At 62.8% G+C, this 20,772-nt stretch overlaps 1 protein-coding gene across 5 annotated transcripts; it reads right to left on the reverse strand.

Moving 5' to 3' along the window:
• Positions 1 to 835: 835 nt before the first annotated feature.
• SAFB2 (scaffold attachment factor B2) lies at positions 836 to 20,537 on the reverse strand. Of its 5 annotated transcripts, XM_040990711.1 has the most exons (22): positions 20,206 to 20,537; positions 19,137 to 19,227; positions 15,915 to 15,979; positions 15,616 to 15,819; positions 14,557 to 14,619; positions 12,934 to 12,961; positions 11,889 to 12,046; positions 11,494 to 11,846; positions 11,006 to 11,071; positions 10,542 to 10,626; positions 9,471 to 9,620; positions 9,259 to 9,371; positions 6,712 to 6,839; positions 6,235 to 6,326; positions 5,603 to 5,739; positions 3,979 to 4,272; positions 3,698 to 3,838; positions 3,135 to 3,177; positions 2,485 to 2,615; positions 1,432 to 1,544; positions 1,281 to 1,347; positions 836 to 1,113 (listed from the first exon to the last, which is right to left on the reverse strand). In XM_040990711.1, exons 1-22 carry the CDS (start codon positions 20,392 to 20,394, stop codon positions 951 to 953), a joined length of 2,874 nt encoding a protein of 957 aa, XP_040846645.1. In that variant the 5' UTR covers positions 20,395 to 20,537; the 3' UTR covers positions 836 to 950. The 5 variants fall into 5 exon arrangements, with proteins under 5 accessions (XP_040846645.1, XP_040846644.1, XP_040846643.1 ...); XM_040990710.1 differs by having other exon boundaries at positions 6,712 to 6,842; positions 10,542 to 10,660; positions 11,022 to 11,071; positions 11,494 to 12,046; positions 14,566 to 14,619; XM_040990709.1 differs by having other exon boundaries at positions 10,542 to 10,660; positions 11,022 to 11,071; positions 11,494 to 12,046; positions 20,206 to 20,536.
• Positions 20,538 to 20,772: the final 235 nt, after the last annotated feature.

Raw genomic sequence — 20,772 nt, forward strand, 5'->3', positions numbered from 1 at the left:
TGGGCTCCTGTACACCCTGGCATGCAGCAGGAACCGAGTTCTCCATCCCCCCACCCACGTGGGACACGTGTGGCTCCCGGGCTCCCAGCTGTTGTGGGAACAAAAATTTTGTCCACATTAGATATGTCACCACACAGGATGTCATTCCTGTTCCAGGATGCAGCTGTGGCCCCCGTGGGCAGGGTTCGGGCACTCACAGCAGGGCAGGCAGCCACGGGCCTGCTACACACTCACCCGCTGGCTCATTCCTGGTGTCCATCACCCCAGCCTTGCCCATGAAAACAGGCATGGTGGCCGGGGGCCTGGCCCCAGGCTGTCACGCACCCGTACCCCGAGGACCCCAGATACAGCCAGTGACCAGCCGGGTCCAGGATGCAGCCCCAAGGCAGCCTCCTCCAGTGTAAGCTGGCTTTGGACAGCCTGATCAAGGGAGGCGTGTGCCCGCTCAGGATGCTGAGCCAGTGGAAGACTGGCTGGCAGCTGCTGGTGCTGTCATTAACAATGCCAGAGGCTGGTGCGACTGCCTGGGGATACGGCAGTCCAAAGCACACCCTTCCACCAGCCTGGTGAGCACGGCTGCTGACGGGGCTCGGCTCGGCTCGGGGTCGCCAGCTGCAGTCACCCTGGATGCCCGGTGCCCTCGGTCCCCGCTCTCCCCTGTGACTCTGTGTTAGGTACACATGCGCACGCCAAGTGCAAACCTTATAGACTTTATTCACGGAAAACGGAATGCCTCCTTAAACAGAAACCTCGTCTTCAAAAAAAATGGCAGGACGAGCACATATTTATTTAAAAAAAGAGCGAAACGAAAAAAAAAAAAAAAAAAAAGTGAGTCCCCGTTGCTCTGGCTTGAGCCAGGAGCCGTGGCAGAGCCGGTGTGCGGGACGTCTCCCCACGTCCCGGCCTCTCTGACCCGCAGTGCTGTCCACGTGGGCAAACGCAGCGAGTGTTCAGTAGCGGCGGGTGAAGTGGGGGTACGGGTGAGGGTGGGGATGCGGGTGGGGGTGTAGGACTCGGCCACCCCGGTCCTGGCCGGCCACTCCGCCACCTTCCGGCCCAGCCCCTGGTACCACGTGGCCCTGGGAATGTCCGCCTTGTGCAAAGCCGCCTCGCCTAGGGACAAGGGGACAAAGGTCCGTGTGGGTCTCCTCCAGGCCACAGCTGCATGCCCGCCGCACCATGGGACTGCTCTCCAACCGGTTCCCCGAGCATGCGACCCAGCGAGGTCATCACGCACACCCAAGAGGGAAGAGGGAGCGGAGGGGGGACGGGCTCCTTACCCCGCCACGCCGCCACGACTCGCCGCGTGCGCCGGCCCCGAGGGCCCCACCAGGCCTCTCTCAGTTCCTGCAGGAGGACAAGCGTTAGTGGCCACTCCGCTCCCAGGCAGGGCCACTGAATGCTGGGGACCGGGCTCCCCCCACAGAGTACCTGGCCACCTGGCGTGTTCCCGCACGGCCACGCCCTCGTCCGCAGCACCCTGCCACGCCCGAGCGGGAGGTTCCGGCATTCGCTGGTGGTGCTCGCCCCAGTCTCGGCCGCCCCTGTGCCAACAGAGAACACACACACACACACACGGTTGTGGATGCAAGATGATGCCGCTGCTGCGGGAGGCGCCTGGCAGTGCCCGGGCCAGCTAGCTGTCCAAGGGAGCCGAGAGCGGGTGCTCCAGCGTGGCCTCATGCTCCCACGTGTTCCTGGCAGCGGGATCAGGACGGACTCAAGAGTGGACAGAGCCCATATGTGCGTGAGCACTAGGGCAGCTGAACACCACGCAGGATGCCCACACACCTGGCATCCCGCAGCTGCTGCACCTGCGCCAACAGTGCTACATGGTGGGCAGTGCGTCATCACAGCTGTGACGCCGGCACCCCACAGCCCAGCTCCCTGCTCAGGCACCCGGGAAAGCAGCAGGGAGCAGCGCCTGCCTCCTATGGCTGACCCGGCTGGAGCGCCTGGCCTAGCCCTGGCTGCTGTGGACAAGCAGGCAAGGAACCAGCGGCTGGGTCTCTCTTTTCTTCCCGCCTCTCTGTTCTGGTCCTCTGTTTTTTGGAAAAATCTTCAAAGGGCCCTGGGCACATGGCGCTGCCCGAAGGTGCAGGCCACGGCCCACGGCCATCGCTGCTCCTGGGACAGGCCTGGCATGAACTCCAGGACCAGGTGCAAAGCAGGTGTCAAGTGGGTGAACATGTGACATGCACCCGTTACTTGGGGGGCAGCCAGCAGTCTACAAGGTGGCCAGGGCTAAGAGGGGGGCTGACCTTGGTGGGCAAGGCCAGGGCCAGAATAGAGGGCTTTCTGGCCAGCCCTGGGCCAGGCGGGCAGCCTGTGGCCACTGCACTGGGGGAGGAAGCTCGCCGGCCAGAGCCTGCTCCTCACCCCTCTTGAGAGACAGGGTTCAGAGACGCAGAGAAGGCCGCCACCTCCGGTTCTCCATGACAAGCTGCTAAGAGATGCCCACCCTGTCGTGGCCCCAAGACCCACCTGGGGGGAGGCGGTGGCCCCCGGCCTTCGCTCATCCTCTTGTCAGAGCTGTAGCCCCCCCAGCCATCACGGGAGTCGCGGCTGTGGCGCTCTGGGGCCCCTCCGTGGCCATGGCGCTCATCCGGGTAGTGCTGGAACGCAGGGAGGGATGGGGTGACGTGCTCGCTGTGTCACCCCAACAGGCCTGGCTCACGGAGCCTCGCCTCCCAGGGCCTGTCCTCTGCAGCTCTGTCACGGGCCACCTGCCCTGCTGCCCAGCACTGCCCTGCTGCCCAGCACTGCCCTGCTGCCCAGCACTGCCCTGCTGCTGGGACGGTAAGGGCCCTCTCCCCCGGACAGCAGGACCACCTCCTCACTAGAGACAGCATCAGTGCCCGGCCAGCGGCTCTCCTTGCGACCAGGAGACAAGGGCGCACTTGAGAAGCCTGCCCACCCCCCACCCCGAGGTGGCAGGACAACTCCCCCAACTGGTCACCAAGCTACCACGTGGGTCCTCGGGGGTGCCTGAGCACAGAGGCCAGGAGCCCCTCAGGCAGGAGGGGGGCAGAAGGTGCCAAGCAGTGGCACCTTGAACATGGCCAGCTTCCAGCAAAGAGTGCGCAGGCGCACTGCCAGCTGCCGGCCACGGTGGACGCTGGCAGCAAACTCACCTGCCCGTCGCGCTCGCCCAGCCCAGGCCTGGAGCTTTCCCTCCTGTAAAGGAAAAGCATCCTACTTCCATGGCAGCTAGCGGGGCGGGGAGGGAAAGGGCTGTGTTCCTCCCTCAACCGGCACCCCATCTCACACCCTCACTCCTCCCAGCGAGGCCCCAAGGTGGCACACATCACGATGCCCACACTGACAGGCCAGACAGGCAGGCCTGGAAAGAGCAGGCTGGCCTCCTGCCAGGAGAGCTTGTCCATGCCGCTCCCCGTGCCTCCCCCGGCTGTCCATGCCCTGAAGTGTCACAGTGAAGGGCCACTGCCCAAGCCAGAAAAGCACAGAAGAGAAACGCAGCGGGGAGCCCCACCTTCCTAGGGCTGCTGCGACAGGGAGACGGGCATGGGAGGAGGGAGAGCGGCCGCGGGCTGATGCCCCCTGAGCACTGGGAGGAGGGAGAGCGGCCGCGGGCTGATGCCCCGTGAGCACTGGCCCCCGGAGGAGGGTGTCGCTCCCAGCAAGCTGCTCGGGCAGGACGGAGGATGCGGGTCACAGGGCGGGCATGGCTCCTGACCTGGCGGCTGCGTGCTCCGGGTACTGGCCCCGGTCCCGATGGTCAAAGTCGTGGAAGCGGTGGTCTGGCCGGGGGAAGTCGGCGCGGTACCGATCCTCAAGTGCCATGCGCTTGCTCTCCAGCCAGTACGGGTCCTCTCGCCTGGGCACAGGTGAGAAGGAACATTTAGGGCCCAGCCTGGGGGAAGCAGGCAGGCGGTGGGCAGGTCCACGCAGCCCATCACACGCCCCCCCAGGCCAAGTCGCCTGTCCAGGCAGCCCCCCCTCCCGAGGCCCACGCACCTGCCGTCCAGGTCGTACGGCCGCCGCCCGGCCGGCCGCCGCTCCTGCTCGTAGCGCAGCTGCTCCTGCTGCCGCCGCAGCTCCTCCCGCTCCCGGTGGATGCGCTCCTGCTCCTTCCGGCGCTCCCGCTCCACGCGCATGCGCTCGCGCTCCAGCCGCTCCCGCTCCATGCGCTCGCGCTCCAGCCGCTGCCGCTGGCACTCGAGCTGCAGGCGCTCCCGCTGCAGCCGCGCCTTCTCCTTGCGCTCGTGGAAGGCCTCCAGGCGCTGCTCACGCTCCCGCTGCTCGCGTTCCCTGGGGGGGGGACAGGCACGGAGCACCCTGATGCACCCATCACTGCCCCCCAACTTCCTAACTCTGCCTCTGCCCAGGCTGGGCCCAGTGGGGTGCCCAGGAGTGTCAGGGCAGCCTTGAGTGAAGAACAGCCGGCCGGGCTCGGCCCAGCAAGAAGCCAGCAGGAGAAAAAGAGACAAGGTCATGGAAAATGGCCCCAAGGGGGTGCTGGGCAAGCAGCTCTGCTCTCAGTCAGGGCGTGCGGAAGCTCACTCAGCTCAACTAAATACAAGTGTAAAAAACCAAGCTTATGTGGGTGTAAGAAGTGTTCTGAGGGCCTGGTGTGACGGCCTAGTGGCTAAATCCTCGCCTTGCATGCACTGGGATCCGGGTACGGGCGCCAATTAATGTCATCTAGCTCCCTGCCTGTGGCTGGGAAAGCAGTGGAGGACGGCCCAGAGTCTTGGGACCCCGCACCCGCGTGGGAGACCCGGAAGGAACTCCTGGCTCCTGATTGGCTCAGCTCCGGGCTGTTGCAGCCACTTGGCAAGTGACCTAGCGGACGGAAGGTCCAGGCACAGCCTTTCACAGCCCGCGCTGTGATCCTCTGAGTCCCTGGATTTCAAATCCTTTAACTTCGTTTCCTGCAAACAGTTGCAGGACCCTGCTAGAGAACCACTAAGGACCACACTGGGACGGGCACTCACAGCCCACCTCAACCCCTCCCAAGCCCCAACATGACCCTGCAAGCTGCTCCGCTGCCCACATGGCTCTCAGTCCAGGCGCCTTGATGTACGCAGGCCTCCTGCCTCAATTCCCGAGAGGCGCAAGGTGGACACAGCCCCGGGCTTCGGGACCCGAGATAAGGAAGCCCCGGCCTGCAGTGGCTTCCTGAGGCCACCCTGCTGACCTCGTGTCAGGCCAGGTACATCCCAACCTGTCTCCGCCAAAGGCTGCAGCTTAAGCGACAGCATCATTCTGACGGAGCCCGGGAGGACGCGGGTTCAGTACCCAGTCAGGGCGCAGGTCTCTGCACCCAGCCGCTCTGGGCCTCCCAACCTCAGGCAGTGCTGGGAAGGGCTCCACGCCCTCAAAGAGAAACAAACATGTCCCACTGGCCTCTCACTGCCAGAGCCAGCGGTGGGCAGGGCCGCAGCCCGTCACTTTAGAATGGCAAATGCACCTCGGCTGGCACAACTCAAGGATGCAATCGGTGGACCAGCCCCTTCACGGGCACGGCCCCGGCGGAGGCCAGGCTCGGACAGCCGCCCTGCCCCGTGCCGCGGAGGGGCTGTGCCCAGGCCCGCTCACCGCCCGGCCGGCCCGCTCACCGCCCGCCCGGCCCGCTCACCGGCGCCGCTCCGTCTCCCGGATCTCGCGCTCGCGCTGCCGCTGGCGCTCCCGTTCCCGCTGCTCTTTGATTTTGTCAAAGGACAGGATGTCCCGCTTCTCGTTGCTCTCAGACTTGCGATCCTGACTCTGGGAGTTCTGTTCGTGAGAGCGGCTCTCCTCAGTGCGGGAGGAACGGGGAAGGCCCTGCTCCCCGACACACACACCAAACGCGCTCATCTGCACAGGCCGCTGGGTCAGGGTGGCCAGGTGGCCTCAGGGACGGAAGGTACCCTCTGCAGGCCATGGCCGCGGATGCCCTCGGGCCCCAGCGGGGCTTCGGTCACAGCCAGCGCCCGCCTCCCAGCCTCCCCGACCCTGCGGAAAGGCACGTCTCAGTGTGGGAACACCCCCAAAGCATTCCTGCTGCCCATGGCCATCTGCTCCCAACACCAAGGGCACAGCAGGCATGTGGCATCTGGGGTTGGGGTCAGTACCCGCTCTCCTTTTCTGGCTGCTCCTCATCTCTGGGAAGGGGAACAGGCCACGGGCACTGCTCCACAGAGAACCCAGTCCAGGCTGGGCTCTGCCGGGCTCTTCCCACAGTGCACCCCAAGAACACCAAGGGCCCAGTCAGACGGGGCACCCACTCACCCTGTCCTTGGACCTGCTGCTGGTCTTGACGCTGATGACGGGCTCGCCTTTGGACTTGTCCATCACCACCGTCCGCTCCGGGCCTCTGCTTCCTTCCGGAAGACACTCAGTGACCCACCCCGATGAGCCGGGCCCCCCCGGATGCACCCCCGCCACACCCCCACGATCTGGCACGAAGCCGGTGTGAGGCGGCTTCACTGGGGCTCGGGCACGGCCCCTGGTGTGAGAGCCAGCACGCCCATCCTACTGGCCTGATGGGGATGGCTCCTGGGCCAGGACAAGCAACTGCTGCTTCAATGCCCTCAGTGCCCCCTGCCCTCGCACTGACTCCGGGAAGGGACCGGGACAACCCCGCAAACCCCACACTATCATGTGCCAAGGCCGCGGGGCCCACGAATGCCCAAGGCCCTTGTCCTGCCCCACCTCCCATCATCCGGGGCCCCCGGCTCTGCGCCTCCCTGCCACCCAGCCGCTCACCTGACGCAGTGGCCCGGGACCGCTCCGCAGGCCCTGCTCTCAGCTCGGCTTGCTCTTTCTCCTTCTTGCCGTCTTCAGGCTTCTTCTCGTCTTTCCTCTCCATCTTCTCCTCCTTCTTGGTGGCGGTCCTACTGGCCAACACGGGGCACTGTGGGCCCTGAGAGTGGCCACGGGTGGCTTGTCCCACGGGTCACCTGAACTCACTGCCACAGCCATGCTGAGCAGAGTCACCCAAGGGATGGCCACCGGGTGGGTACTACTGGTGACGCCGCCCTCCGGACGTGCGCCTGCTACGCCCAGACACATTATCTGCACCTTCAGGGGAGGCGGCAGGCGCTCCCCGATTCAGATGTGCCAGCCTAAGGGGCAGGGGGAAGGGCACCGCCTCCTACTCACTGCCAGCCTGTCTCAGCAAGCTGTGTGGGAAGTCAGCAGGGCAGGGATGGCCCCGACATAAAGGGGAGTGCCCTGCTGCTATCACTCCATCACTGGCAGTCTCACTGAAATAGATCAATCACATAAGCCGTGGGGTTCGGTCTCTAAGGTCCCCCTACCGCAGTCACTGGCCCCGACCTCTCCTCCTGTGGCAGCCCACCCCCACTTCCCATGGGCTCCCATGCACAGCCCGGCCCCCCACCCTCAGGACATCCCGCAGACCTGGCTCCTTCCCACGGCGTTCCCAAGGACAGGTGAGGCTGGCCGTAGCCCACAGCGGGGTCCCAGCGCCCCCACTTCCAACCTAGCTCCCTGCAGACTGCCCAGGAGGCAGCCGTGGCGGCTGGAGCACCTGGGGTCCTGCCACCCACGGCGGGGGGCTGCGAGGGGACATCTCCTGGCCTTTCTGTGTCTGTTATTCTGGCTTGAAACTAAGCACGGATATGGAGAACACACTGTGACCCTCGCCTTTCTGGAAGGAAGCTGACCAGTGGTTCTGAGCACACTGACCATGATGAACGGAAGCTGATGAAGGTGTTCACTGGGTAAGAAACGAAACACACTCAGGCTGCTAGGCAAGTGCCTGAAGGCAGCTGTTTTTGGTTTTAAACTTATTCCTGTACTTGAAAGGCCAAGGAAGGGCAGAGCCAGCAAATCCTGGGGCTTAAGCATTGCATGGACTCAGCCAGCCCTGATTCTAACTGGTAGTGTGACCTGGAGCTGGGCTCCTGCCCTCTCTGGGCTATGTAACCTGCAGCCGGGCCCCTGAACCTCCTCCTGCACCCAATACACGGGCCTCCCAGGCCCACTGCCCACTAAGGGGACCGCTGCTACTCCAGGCAGCCCCCCTGATTCTGGTGACCAGGAAAGCAGTGGAGGAGCCGTGCCCTGGGTAGTAAGAACACCCAGGACTTGCAGTTCCTGTTCCACCCACATGGGGCAGGTCCCATCACAGCTGATGGGGAAACCTGAGGTGGCTGCTGGTGAGCAGGAAGCCTGGGCAGGATGCTCAGAGGCTGGGTCCCTGGGCTAGGACCCGACCTGGGCACACGGGGTTCAGAACCCAGGGAGGGGCAGTTGACACTCAGCTTGGGGTGCCAGGATCCCCACCTGGGAGGTCAGGGATGGACTCCCAGCTGCATCTGTGACCCCTGCACCCCGCAGGCAGCAGCAGGGTGAGGGTAAGGCCCCCTGCACCCACGTGGGACAGCCGAGTGAGCTCCCAGCTCCTGCCTTCGACCTGTCTCAGTCCTGGCTGGGGGGTGCACCAACGACTGGAAGATCTACTTCTCTCTCCGTCAGTTGGCCTTGCAAATAAATCATTCTACTGAAACAAAAAGCCAACAGCAGGGCCCCACGCAGTAGACTAGCAGCTGGAGCGCTCAGCTTGCATGCACCAGGACCCCATGTGGATGCTGTTTCATATCCTGGTGGCCCTACTTCCCATCCAGCTCCCTGCCTGTGGCCTGGGAAAGCAGTGGAAGATAATCCAAAGCCTTGGGACCCTGCACCCGCGTGGGAGACCAGGAAGAAGCTCCTGGCTCTGGCTTGGGGCTGGCTCAGCTCTGGCTGCTGCAGCCACTTGCGGAGTGAACCAATGGATGGAAGATTTTTCTGTTGCTCCTCTTCTCTATATATCTGACCAATAAAAATAATCCATAAATCTTGAAAAAAAAAAGCTAACAGCAAAATGGAAACATGACTGCCTGGTTCTCAGCTGGGGGCACGGTCTCTGGCAGTGTCAAGTGGACACAGAGGAAGACACGGGTGATGGTGACCACGGGGACTTCACGCAGTCCCTGGGCTGGCCACGCCTCACACCATGTCCCGTCTGTCCCCGCAAGGGCTGGACCTGTGACTACGGTGCCAGCACAAGGAAGCCACGCCTGTTTCTGCACGGAAGCCCACGGTGTTAGAGAGAGGCCCGTGATGAGGGTGCGGACAGAGGGAGGCCTGCCCCGCTCCAGGGCATTGGAACACCTCTCATTCTGAGGTCAGCTCATGCTGCACCCTGAAGCTGGCCGCCAGGTCACCCCACCCCAGCTTCACGGGGGCAGCCCCTGGCCTGCCCCTTAGGGACCCAAAGGGGAACGCTCTTAGCAAGCACCTTACTTTTCTACTTTGATCTCCACAGAATGGTGTCTGTCGACGCTGGGCAACTTCTCCTTCTTCACCTCGCACTCCTTTCTGTCAGACAGCTTTTTCCCAGCAGGTTCGTTTTTGGCCTGAGAACACACCGGGGAAGTGAGGGGAAGTGAGCGAGCCGCGGGGCAGGCCGGCCCGAGCCCGCGGGGGTGAGCCTCGGCGAGTGGACGCGGTCTCACCTTCTCCACGGAGATCATCCTGCCGTGCAGCTCGGTTCTGTGCAGGTGGCTGATGCACTTGGTGGCCTCGTCAGACGTGGACATCGTGACAAAGCCGTAGCAGCGGGCCCCGGGACTGCGTGCGTTCGTCACCACTTTGGCCCCAACCACCTTCAACAGAAAGGCCCGCTCAACGCCACTCACCGCTTCTCCCGGCTTGTCTGCGCCAGGGAGGCAGGCGGCAGACGGGCTCTGTCCGTCCAAGTCCCAACGCTGGACATGCCGCCCTCACCGCGCAGACCTTGGCGAGCCCACGGAAGCCTCCAGATGCCCCGACCCACACTGACGCAGCACCGCCCGCTGCTGCCCAAAACCAAGACATGGGAGGAATGGCTGGCAGCAGTGTGTGCACACACTGGGCAGGGGTCCCCAAGAGAGAGCCAGGAGGGTCCTGGCCCAGCGCCTGACCACCTCGGGCACTAGCAGTGGGGGCGGAGAGCCCCCAGTCCGCAGAGGGGAGACCTGGGAGAGCCCATGAGCAGCAGCTGCAGGAGGGCGCTCCCTCAGGGAGCCTCAGGCCCAGCCTGGGGTTACTAAAGGCGGATGAGCCACATACTACACCAGCCGCCACCGCAGCCCCTCGTGAGGGGAGGCAGTATCCGGAAGCAGGCTCCAGCAGGGACAGGAAGAGGAACTCCCCACCCCTGGTGGAATCTTCCCTGTCTGCTCCCGAGCCCCGGGCCTGGGCATGCTGTCACCGCCTGCACCTGCACACCCCCGGGAGGGCCAGGCCTCAGACCTAATGACCCAGAGAAAGCTGCAAAGACCAATACCACGGGTCCTCCACTCTGAGGCCCACTCCTGGTCGCGGGATTTCCACAGACAGGGTGCGCACTGCACGTGGCGCTGGGCCTCATTGCCCCATAGAGGGGCCCCAGCAATTGGCAGAGAGCTGGGGCGCCTAGGCAGAGTGGCATGGCACAGCACCTCACGGCCATGCCAGGGGGCTTTCTGCATGCCATGTGCCGGGAGCTGGGGACACAAGCACACCTGGCACTGGGGCTCATGGGGTGCGCTGAGCCACGAGCATACCTTGCCGTACTTGCTGAAGAGGTTCTTGAGGTCTGTGGCGCGTGTGGTGGAGGACAGGCCACTGACCCACAGGTTCCGTCCTGAGCTGCCGCTGCCACCACCACTGCTGCCACTGCGGCCTGCACACAGGCGAGGCGACAAGTCCGATGAGGTCCAACCCAAGGCCCCCCGCCCCATCCCGCCCGGCTGTAGCCTGCACAAAGCCAGGGACTGTGGAGCGGGGACAGGACCAGCGTGGTTCAGAGTGTGCATGGCTGCCACCCCACTGCATCCTCCGCTGCCCAGCCTGGCCCGACAGCAGCTGCTACTCCACTGCCCATGCCATGGCAAGGCACGAGAAAGCTGAGAACGCCGCCACCTGGCAGCGCCCACAGCCTCTCTTCGGGACCCACTGGGTGGCCAGTCCTGGCACCCATGGCCTTCCTGGACCCCACATATGTCCAGGCCGGTCCCTCCCCATGCACACCCGGCCCAGCTCACCTTTTTCTTCCTTAATGACTGGCTTTATGTCTTTCTCTTCTTTCAAAGAACTAGAGACAAAAAGGCGTATCACTCAAGAGGAAACGCGGACGCGAGCGAGCTAAATTTTAAAAAGTATGGTATGTGCTAGAACCGCATACCTACCAGCAAATTAGTCTGAGATACAATGTTAGCAGACACCTCTGCAGGTCTAGCAAAATCTGACCCCACCGATACCATGTCAGATTCGATTTGGCGGAAGATAAACAATTAACGCCCTTAAGGACACAACCGGGGTCGGTTGAGGAAAAGCGGAGGTCTCTAATCACCCGTTTTACAAATGCACCGAGAGAAATCAAACATTCTTTAGAGGTGGACTAGGGCCTCGGCAGCCTGGCAGACCGGCCAATCGCAGACAAAACAGCTTAGGCGTGGCATTAATGACCCATGAAAAGGAGATAGCGTCTTGGTCTAAAACTGAGAAACAACAAACCTCATGTTCTGATCAGCGCCCTCACTGGTTGAGGACTCGTTAGGAGCCGGAGGGACTTCATTACAAGCTTCAAAAGCAAACTTCTTCACGTCTTCTTTGCTATCTCTGGGCTCTGGGCTTGGGGCTTCCGTGGGCGCCTCCGCGACCTCCTGGCTAGAGGGCTCCGCGGGCTCGGCGGCCGCCGCGCTACTCTGCCCAACTGGCTTCGCTAGCCCTACAGGCTCACAGTCCGTCCTGGCGCCTCCTCCGCCTGTCTGCTCCACGGGCTCCCTACCCGCGGCTAACCGGGGCTCTGCCTCGCTCCACTGAGCTCGTGTTGACTCGCTGGCCAAATCTAAATCTCCCTCTTCCTCCTCCTCCTCCTCCAATGCCTCCTCCTCCTCCTCCGGATGAGCATGAGCGCTGTCAAAAAGGTCCTCTTCCTCCGCAAGCTTTCTGTCTGGCCCCACGCTACTTGTTTCCTGTGCAAATGGCTGCTCCAGCTCGGAACCTTCTTCTTTTACTGGCTCAGATTTACAAGTTTCCCCCAAAATGTCGAGTATTTTCTCATTTTCTACGGATTTAACAGGAATAGAATGGCACAAGGTTTAATTACCAGGGAAATCAAGCAATCACAAATGCGGCACGGGCACGGCGGCCACGCTCACACGCAGAGAACCGCTAGCTACACAGAGATTGGAAAACCCGCGGGACCCACGGTTACGCTGCTGCGCTCCTAGCTGGCCGCTACACTACGCGGATGTCAAAAGCCCCCAGACTTAACACCTGCACCCGCTGGGCAGCTTCTCGGCTCTTCTTCAAGGCTCTCTTCTGATTGGTCTTCACAGCGCAGGCGCTCCACCGAGCAGTCATCCCTGAAGGCTCCCAGCGTCTTCAGGTCCCGTGGGACGCGACAGTCCTCGTGCACACCCCGCCGACTCTTCGGGTGGGCGTCGGCAGAGGAAGGCAGCCCGCGAGGCGGGGGTCGGGGTGCTGTGGGGTCGGAGATTCTCTCCACGAAGGCGGTTCCTCTTCCGGAAGCCGTGGCCGAGTTCTCAGGCTGACTGTGCCCTGACCACAGCTTTCTCTGCCTCAGCTGTACCCACTAGGAGTGCTGCCGCATATCACAAGATCTGTTTCATGTGGGCAAACACGGGGACGGCAGGGGGCAGGCGGCCCCTCACACGGACGCCCTCTGCGGGGTCCTGGGGTTGGAGCGGGGTGGTCATACATGGTGGTTCCCCCCCAACACATGTGCCCTCGGGCAGCCGCACAGCGGCGCCCACAGATCTGGTGATACGAGTGGGTTTCCAATCTCTGGTCCTGGATGAGTTGGAGGCTGCACCGTTAGGTACCCAACATGACCTTGACATGACCTTGGCTTAAGATAGACACAGCTAAGAACCCAGAGCAGCATGTACGCTGTCAGACCACGAGCAAGTGTGCGTCTCCTATCAGTACCTGGCTCCAACAGGGCGTGCTCCATGTCCTAGAGAGAGAGAGAGAGAGAGAGAGAGAGAGAGAGAGAGAAGCTTGGTGGGGGGGCCTGTGTCAGCACACATCTTCTAGTCCTTTCCCCCAGAGCTATGTCCGTGGCGACCTGCTGCCGTGGGCCAACAGCCCGCCGGGAGCGTTCTGTGGTGCCAGCTTTCCTGACGGAGCACTCCACCCATCCTCTCACAGTGTCCCTCCGTCCCGGGTGACCACCGCACCCCGAGCCACCCTTGAGTGGCAAAGGCTCCTGGGGTCAACACAGAGGTCACAGATGTGGCCCCGAACCTGTCATCTTTGAGGAAGGCATGTCTCCACTCAGCCGGGACGGTTCTCCCATCTGGCTCTTGGGGACAGGAAAATCGTTCTTGCCAGGGCACAAGTGCTCTGCGGGCATGGCCCCCATGGCAGCCCCAGTTCTGGGCTCTGCCTGACCTGGGCTGCCCCTCGCCTACTCCTCCTTATCCCCATAAGGCAGCGTCACACCGTGCAGCGTGGCCTTCTGCAAGGGGCCTCGCGGGGTGCACTGCTAACCCCTCACCCTTCTTCCGGCCACTCATGCTGTGCCACCTGTTGGTGCTGCAAGAGGCCTTCAGAAGCTCTTGTGGGAGCCAGCAACATGCGGTATGAGATTAAGCGAATCCCGCAATGCCGGCATCCCACGTGGCCACCATTTGAGTCCCAGGGGCTCTGCCTCTGAGCCCAGCTTCCTGCTAACCCGCCTGGGAAGGCGGTGCCAAATGGCCCAAGTGTTCAGAGCACTGCCAGCTGCAGAGGCCTGAACGGAGCTCCAGGCTCCTGACTTCGGCCAGGCCCATTTCTGGCCCTTACGACCATTTTTTTTTGGAGGGGGGCAGGGACAGAAGATTTCTCTAAAATAAATAAACCTTAAAAACAAACTCATACAAATGCAAAGTAGGGACAAGCTTTCCATGGATTCCAACATTTTTTTTCCATGTGTTAAGTTTTGGGGGGCCTTCACTGGACCGCAGCAGGTTAAGCCACCCCAGTTCAGGGCCTGCTGGATCCAGTGGGCAGCTGGCCGTTTGGCAGTGAACCGTCTTTCCTTCTCTGGCACTGCCTTTGAAACTGAAGACACTGGCTTTCAGAAAGGATTGAGTCCTAGCTCTGCGAAAGGCAGACGGTCAGAGACACGGGAAGCGGGGCGAGGACGAGGAGAGGTCACACGCACCCCCCCCTTCAGTCGGCCCGTGGCCCTCAAGGGCTGAGGCCGGCCAGGCCGACGCCAGGAGCTCCAGCCGGGTGGGCCACTTGGGCGTCAGCCCCAGCTGTTTCCCAGGCACATCGACTGGGAAACAGATTCAAAATGGCACAGCTGGGACTCGAACTGGTACCTCATGCGGGATGCCCGCAATGCACACAGCTTAACCCAACACACCACAATGCCGGCCTCCGAACTGCACTCACACTCCCTCATGTGACCCATCACCTCTGCCCCGTCGCCAGGCTCACCTGTGTCTTGGTGCCCCCTTGGCATGTTCACTAACACACTGTGACAAACACAACCCCCGCTCGGCAAGCTCGCCCACGCGCCCTGCAGAACCAGCCGCTCGACAGCCGAGGGACCCTTACCGGACTCACTCGGAGGTGCAAGGCCGACGCGTCCAGGGTGTCCTCGAAGGCTTCCTCATCCACCTAAAACACATCACGTCACATGACTGTGGGGACCCGGCTCTCCCTGGCTGCACTGGGCAGCGGGGCCAGCCCAGCACCTCGCCTGCGAGCAGTGACAGGCGCCCTGACCTTTGAGAAACGGGCGTCCTCGCGCCCACTGCATTTAAAGGCTGCTGCCTCCCGAGGGCTCACGTCCCGCGCAAGCAGCCTGCTTTCTCAGCCCTTCTCTTTGAGCCCGCCAAGTTTATGCCCCGTCAGCCCAGGACCTGCCCCGCAAACAGCAGTGTGGTCACAAGGCGGATACAGGGCAAGCCGAGCTGCTTGCCACACCCCTATGCCAACCTGAGACAAACCCCAAATATACGAGTTTTGAGGCCAGAGCCAGCAACTCAATGCAGGCCACTGGCAGGTGGCTGGCACTCAAATACTTGAGCAGTTAGAGAAAGAGAACGCCCATCCATCCACTTGTTCACACCCCAAATGACTTAGAATTCCATGGCCAGGCGGAAGCAGGATGCAGAAGTCCCAGGGGGACAGGGCCCAGGCACTTGAGCCACCCTCAGCTGCTTTCCTGGGACATCAGCAGGAAGCTGGGTTGGAAGTAGAACAGCGGGGACTCAAAGTGGCGCGAGTACAGCACACCAGGGTCGCAGGTGGTGGCTTAACCCAGTACGCCCAGGACCTGCTCCGTGAAGCACTGTTGCTCGCACACAGTGGTGTGGCACTGGCCTAACATCGGCCCCCAAAATGAAGCTTTGAAAGGGAAAAAAGTTGTTAGCTGCGCCTGCTGTGCATTTTATAAGCGTTCTTCACTCCAGGCCTGCGACAAGCCACCTGCCGGCTAAGGCCGGTTCTCGGGCGTTCCATTAGGCAAGACGTCCCCGACTCTTGGTTTGGAGGCCATTATGCATTTGCGGCGAATTCAGCTGTGCTCCACTAGACCCCCAAAGCCCCTGGCGCTGGCGGGCAGGGAGGACAGGGCGAGAGGGTGCCACTGTGGGGCCCCCAGCTACCTACAGCGTGCTCCGCGAGCTGGCCTGGAAGGGGTCTCAGCTGTGTGGCCCCAAAGTCTTTACTGTCACAAAAGGGGGCGAGGAGGCTGCCGCCAGCAGCCTCCCCCCAGTCCGCAGTGCCGCCACTTCCCGCCTCGGCCTCATCCAGCACGCTAATGTCCACCATCTCCATGCTCTGCCAGGCCTCTAGGCCCGTGTCGGCGTCCTCCTGCAGGCGGGAAGGAGGCAAGCCGTGAGCGTCGGGCGCGTGGGGGCGGGCACAGGGGTGCAGCCGTCCTCTGCCCACCACGGAGGGCACCATACCTGCCCATCTCGGGAGTCTTCCTCCAGGCCGTTGTCTTCAGGGCCTCCGTCCTCGGTCTTCTGCCCTAATGACGGGTAACACTCACCGTTAGCGGCCCCGGCGAGACAGGCTGCAGGGCATGCTGCAGCCCTGCTTCAGCCGGCTGGCGGTGGCAAGGGGAGGTAGCAGCAGGATGCCAGCAGGGCCGGCCCCTCGGCCGTGGGGGGGTCTCCACGGGGACTGAACATCTGGGGTGTCCGTCGTGTGCATTCCGTGGATTCTGTACCCTCACCAACACTGGGAAGCCCCAGGAGCCCTCACCAGGGACCCCAATGGAACCGAATGTCGACTCGAACAGGGGTGGGCGTTCTTCGTAGGAGCCTAGCGCAGTGCCTGGTGGAGGGGTGGGGGCAGTCCTTGAGCCATGGGGCTGGCATGGCCTCTGGAGCTCTATAGCTCAGGAAATGTTCTTTCCTAAGGCCCAGGCTTGAAGCCCGCCAGGTGGAAAGCAGTTACACGGGGTTTTGTGAATGCCAAGGAAGGAGTCTGCTCTGCCCGTGCCCACCCCTACCAGAAGCCTCAGCCACGGTCAGGCTGGCCCTGCAGGTACAGCTGCCACTTGTCTCGGCCATGCGCCCTGAGTTCCGGCCGTTCCCTTCTGCAGCAGGTGCCTGGGAAGGAGGCTGGCGGATGGATGTAACGCTTGGCCCAGGCTCCGGTGGCAGGCAGAGGATCTCTCTTCTCTTCACATCAGTTAACGCCCAGACCCGCGTGAACACGTGCACGCATGCACACACAGACGCCCTCCATCCGGGAATCCCACCCGGGATGGGCCCTAGCCGCGGCCCAGGCGCCTTCCCCGTCGCACGCAGCGTGCCAGCGGGTCCCTGCCACGTGGCATTTTCCATCTGGAGAAAAAAAATCACTGCTCTCTCCTGAAGCAGTTTCGTGTTCCCACGTGCGCTCCGTCATTTTCGTATGCTGCAAGGGTTCTGATCACTGTGCCAAAGAGTCAGACTTAACCTAGCCGGCCACATCCAAGCAGTGGGTCTACCACACCAGAAGGGCTGCTGCTCCGTCAGCAAGGCTAGCGCCACGCCTCAGGCACCAAGCACACACTGCCCCTCACCGCCGAGCCACCAGCAGGGCTCAGCTCCTGCGGCCACGTGTCAGAAGCGGATTCTGACCTCCCACATGCCACCGCCTCATGGTGCTCTGCCCGTGAGTACCCCTGGCTGTGCCCACCTCCAGGCAGCAGATGCCAACAGGTGCCAGGCTGCAGACTAAAGCACAACCTCGACCGGTCCCAGCCCACAGCGGGGCCTTGGCGGCCTGGACAGGCTGCAATGCCCCCTCTCACAGAAACGCATCCAGGCTGCAAGTGGGCAGGCCCTACAACCTCCAAGCATGCTGCCCGAGGCCCTGAGCACCAGGGCCGCCCACAGGAGCGACTTCTTTAGCTGCCACGGGAGGCGGGCACTGGCCAGTACCCGGGATGGGCTGCACAGCCTCTGCAAAGCTCTGACACCCGCTAGCTGCCACCTGGAGAACTCGCCTTGTACCAGGCAGCTGCCAGGTCAACATCTCCTGCAGCAGCCCCGCCAGGGCACTCTGTGTCCAGGAAGCGACTGAGCCCCGTGGCTCCAACACAAGGCTAACGCCCACGCGCTCCTGACTCCACGCAAGCTGGCTGCGTAAATTCCTCACCTACCCAAAAGGCTCGAGCAGAGAGCGAGCGATCTTCCATCTGCTGGGTTGCACCCCAGCCCCTCAAGAGCTGTGGCCGGGGCAGGCTGAAGCCAGGAGCCACAGCTCCACCCATCGCAGCTCTCCCCTGCAGGGCACACAGTTCTGAATGTGCGAGCTGCCAAACGCACCGAGCCTCGGCTCAGGGGCTCTAACTTCAGGGAGCGCCTTTCCGTGCGCTCGCCTGCTCGCCTGCACCTTCACACACGCACGAGGTTCCCCAGCTGACCGCTCAGTCACACGCTGCCTTCCAGCCCCCCACGACCAAACTCCCATTCGTGCAGCAGACAGACATGAGGGCATTTCCTGCTAGGCGCAGCGGGCAGGCAGAAGTCACAGTGACAGAAAAGAACAAAAACAAAACCCACACAGTTAGATGTCAAGTGGGCTCCATCAGGTCTGCTAAGTGTCACCCAGAGTGGTCCTTCACCGGGAAACCCATTACACAGACGCTCAGAACTGGGGAGACATCCTGCTGGCACCCCCTGCCTGACTCGGGCACACAGCCTTGCAGTAAGAGGAGCCTGCCACACGGGCACCCCACGCACGCTGTACCATCCTCGATCCCTCGCTGGAAGACCCACGTAGGTCTGCAATGCCCAGCCTGATGCAATGATTCCTCCCCTAAGTGGCCTCTGCCGGAAGGATAAGCAGAGCAGCACGCGTGGGGACAGAGCTGGCACCCAGACGCCCGGGATATAAACCGTCTGCTACAGGCAGCTCCGTGGGGACAGAGGAACAGGATGGCGACCACCGGCAGGGATGAGATTCCCGGGGGGCGGGGAGGGGGGAAGGGAAGGAGAATGTTCCAGAATGAGATGGTGAACAGGAGGGCCAGGCTTGCCAACCACACCTTCAGACAAAACAAAACAAGATCGGGGTCGTGGCGAAGCGTCTCGGGCTGCCTCCTGCGATGCCCGACCTGGAGTCCCAGCTGCTCCACTTCGGACCTAGGTCCCTGCTGAGACGCGCCTGAGGAAAGCAGCCGAACACGGGCCAATCCCACCACCCACTCACGTGGGAGACCTAGGCCGAATTCTGGGCTCCTGGCTTCAGCCTCGCCCAGCCCTGGCTATGGCAGCCATTTGGAAAGTGAACAAAGTGGAGGGGTGGATGAAAGATCTCTGGGTGTCAACTTCAAATAAATCATAAGCCACACACACACACACACGAAGCAGCAAGGACAGAGCCCCCGGCTGGCAAGCCCAGAGAAGCTGGGTCCTACCCGGTCTCGGCTTGGTGACCTGATTTGAGGGGGGAAGCCAAGCAGGTGACTCGGGGTCGCCGTAAGCCTGCATGTCACTGTGGTCCTTTTCTGTCTGGCCCTGGTGATCAAGGGCGTCCCTGCCCCAGCGCACTGCGCCTGCTTGACCCCTGACTGAGCCCCCCAGCCCACCACGGCATGGCCACGAGGTGAATGACAAGTCTCAGGCCAGAAGGGGACGCTGGCGGTCTGAGCTGCAGGCAGGCAGGCGGGTAGGCGTGGGTCCGAGTACCTTTAAGGCAGCATCTCCTGGGGGTCTTCCTGCTGGCGCCCTCCAGCTCCAGGCCCATGTCATCTGGATCTTGCCCCTCCTCCTTCACCGCCTGGGGATGAGAAGTTGGAAGAGAGACGGTCAGGACCAAGGCAGGTAAACGCTGTGCCTGGGGGGGGGCAGCCACACCAAAGACAGAGGGGGGGAGCGCGTGTGGCTACACTCTTGCCCACAGGAAGGAAGAGGGTGGCAATGAGGGCGCCAGGGGTCAAGGACCCGGTGTGCAATGGCCACAATCACCACACCACGCCCAGGCTGCGGGAGAGAGAGAGAGAGACAGAGAGAACAGAGGCTGTGCCAGTCGGGTCCGGCTCCCGGCCACCAGCAAAGGGTGGGTGGGGATGGCACTCCTTTCTGGCAACAGGTGCGTCAAGCACCCTACTACGCTCCCTGCGGTCAAGGCAACAGGAGCTGGACACTGGACGCAGACACGATGCACCTGCTTGTTCACACACACACACACACACCGTGGATGTTGGAGGGCATGGGGGGTGGGGACAGGTATTCAACCCCACGCCATGACAAGGAGCTTTCAAATGGCCTTTGACCGGGGCAGTCCCTGGCGGAGGGCACCCCCCCCAAGTTCAAAGGTCCAAGTCCAAGGGGAGGGGTGCAGGGACCCCCGCCCCCCAACCCCTCTCCTCTTTCCGGAGACCCATGCTTGAAGGATGCGGACACAGGAAGGCACTTGCCCAAGGTCACCGGGGCCCCTCAGGAAGTGGGACTGCCTTTCGGGGGGACATCTTTTTTTGGGGGGCGGGGGGAAGGGTGCAGCGGCCTTCTAGAAAAAGAAAGGCTAGCAAGGGTGGGTGGGGGACAAGCAAGGCGTAGGCCACCAAGCAGGAGGGGGAGCAGTGACGGGGCCAAGGTCACACGCACGCAGAGCTCGGAGCACCCCCTTTTCTAAATTGCTGTGCTATGGGGCCCGGGACTGCTCCGTCCGTGGGGAGGCGGTGTCACCCCAAAAGTGACAGCTCCCCGCTCGCGGGGTGCGGGTGGGGGGCGTGCCCCTCGGGTACGTGCCCCTCACCTTCTTGAGGCGCTCCATGAGGGCGCTCTTGTTGCCGCCCGTGTCCAGGTTCCGCTTCCTCAGCTCCGCTCGCAGCTCGATCACCCGCAGTTCGCTCAGCCGCCGCGTCGCCGTCGTCCCGCTCTCCGACACAGCGGCGGCGGCCGTGCCACACCCGGGGTCGCCCGGCTCCGTCAGCGTCTCCGCCATCCTCCGCCTGAGCCAGCTGCTTAGCTGCACTCAGCCGCTCATCGTCCTCCCGCGCCGTGCCAATAGCCTCGTCCGCGTCCGCAACGACGGCGGCGGCGGCGACGGCGGCGGATCGGGGCACAAAATGGCGTCGCTTGAGAGGGGGGGAAAAAAAAAAAAGCCTTCTCTTCTTCCCGCCCCGCTTAGCGACCGCGCATGCGTACCGCCACCTTAGCAACCAGCTCGCCCAATCACTCTCTTGTCCTCCCTCCCCGCCTCAAGGCGCAGGCGCAGAGGCTGCAGCACGCACGCGCGCCGCGCCTTAGCAACCAGCTCGCCCAACCATACGGTTGCCACCCTCCCCAGCTCAAGGCGCAAGCGCGGAAGCGGCAGTACGCA

This window comes from Ochotona curzoniae, unplaced genomic scaffold, assembly GCF_017591425.1.
Source record: "Ochotona curzoniae isolate NIBS_2020 unplaced genomic scaffold, NIBS_Ocur_1.0 contig_605, whole genome shotgun sequence".
Lineage (NCBI taxonomy): Eukaryota > Metazoa > Chordata > Mammalia > Lagomorpha > Ochotonidae > Ochotona > Ochotona curzoniae.

Excerpts from the sequence above, each read along its gene's own strand:
- SAFB2 (XM_040990708.1), bottom strand. The coding sequence starts at position 20,394 with ATGGCGGAGACGCTGACGGAGCCGGGCGACCCCGGGTGTGGCACGGCC. Across the intron at positions 4,273-5,602 it reads CGGGAGACGGAGCGGCGCCG|GGAACGCGAGCAGCGGGAGC; the intron begins GTGAGCGGGCCG and ends TCCCCCCCCCAG. Across the intron at positions 3,178-3,697 it reads CCGGAGCACGCAGCCGCCAG|GAGGGAAAGCTCCAGGCCTG; the intron begins GTCAGGAGCCAT and ends TTTCCTTTACAG.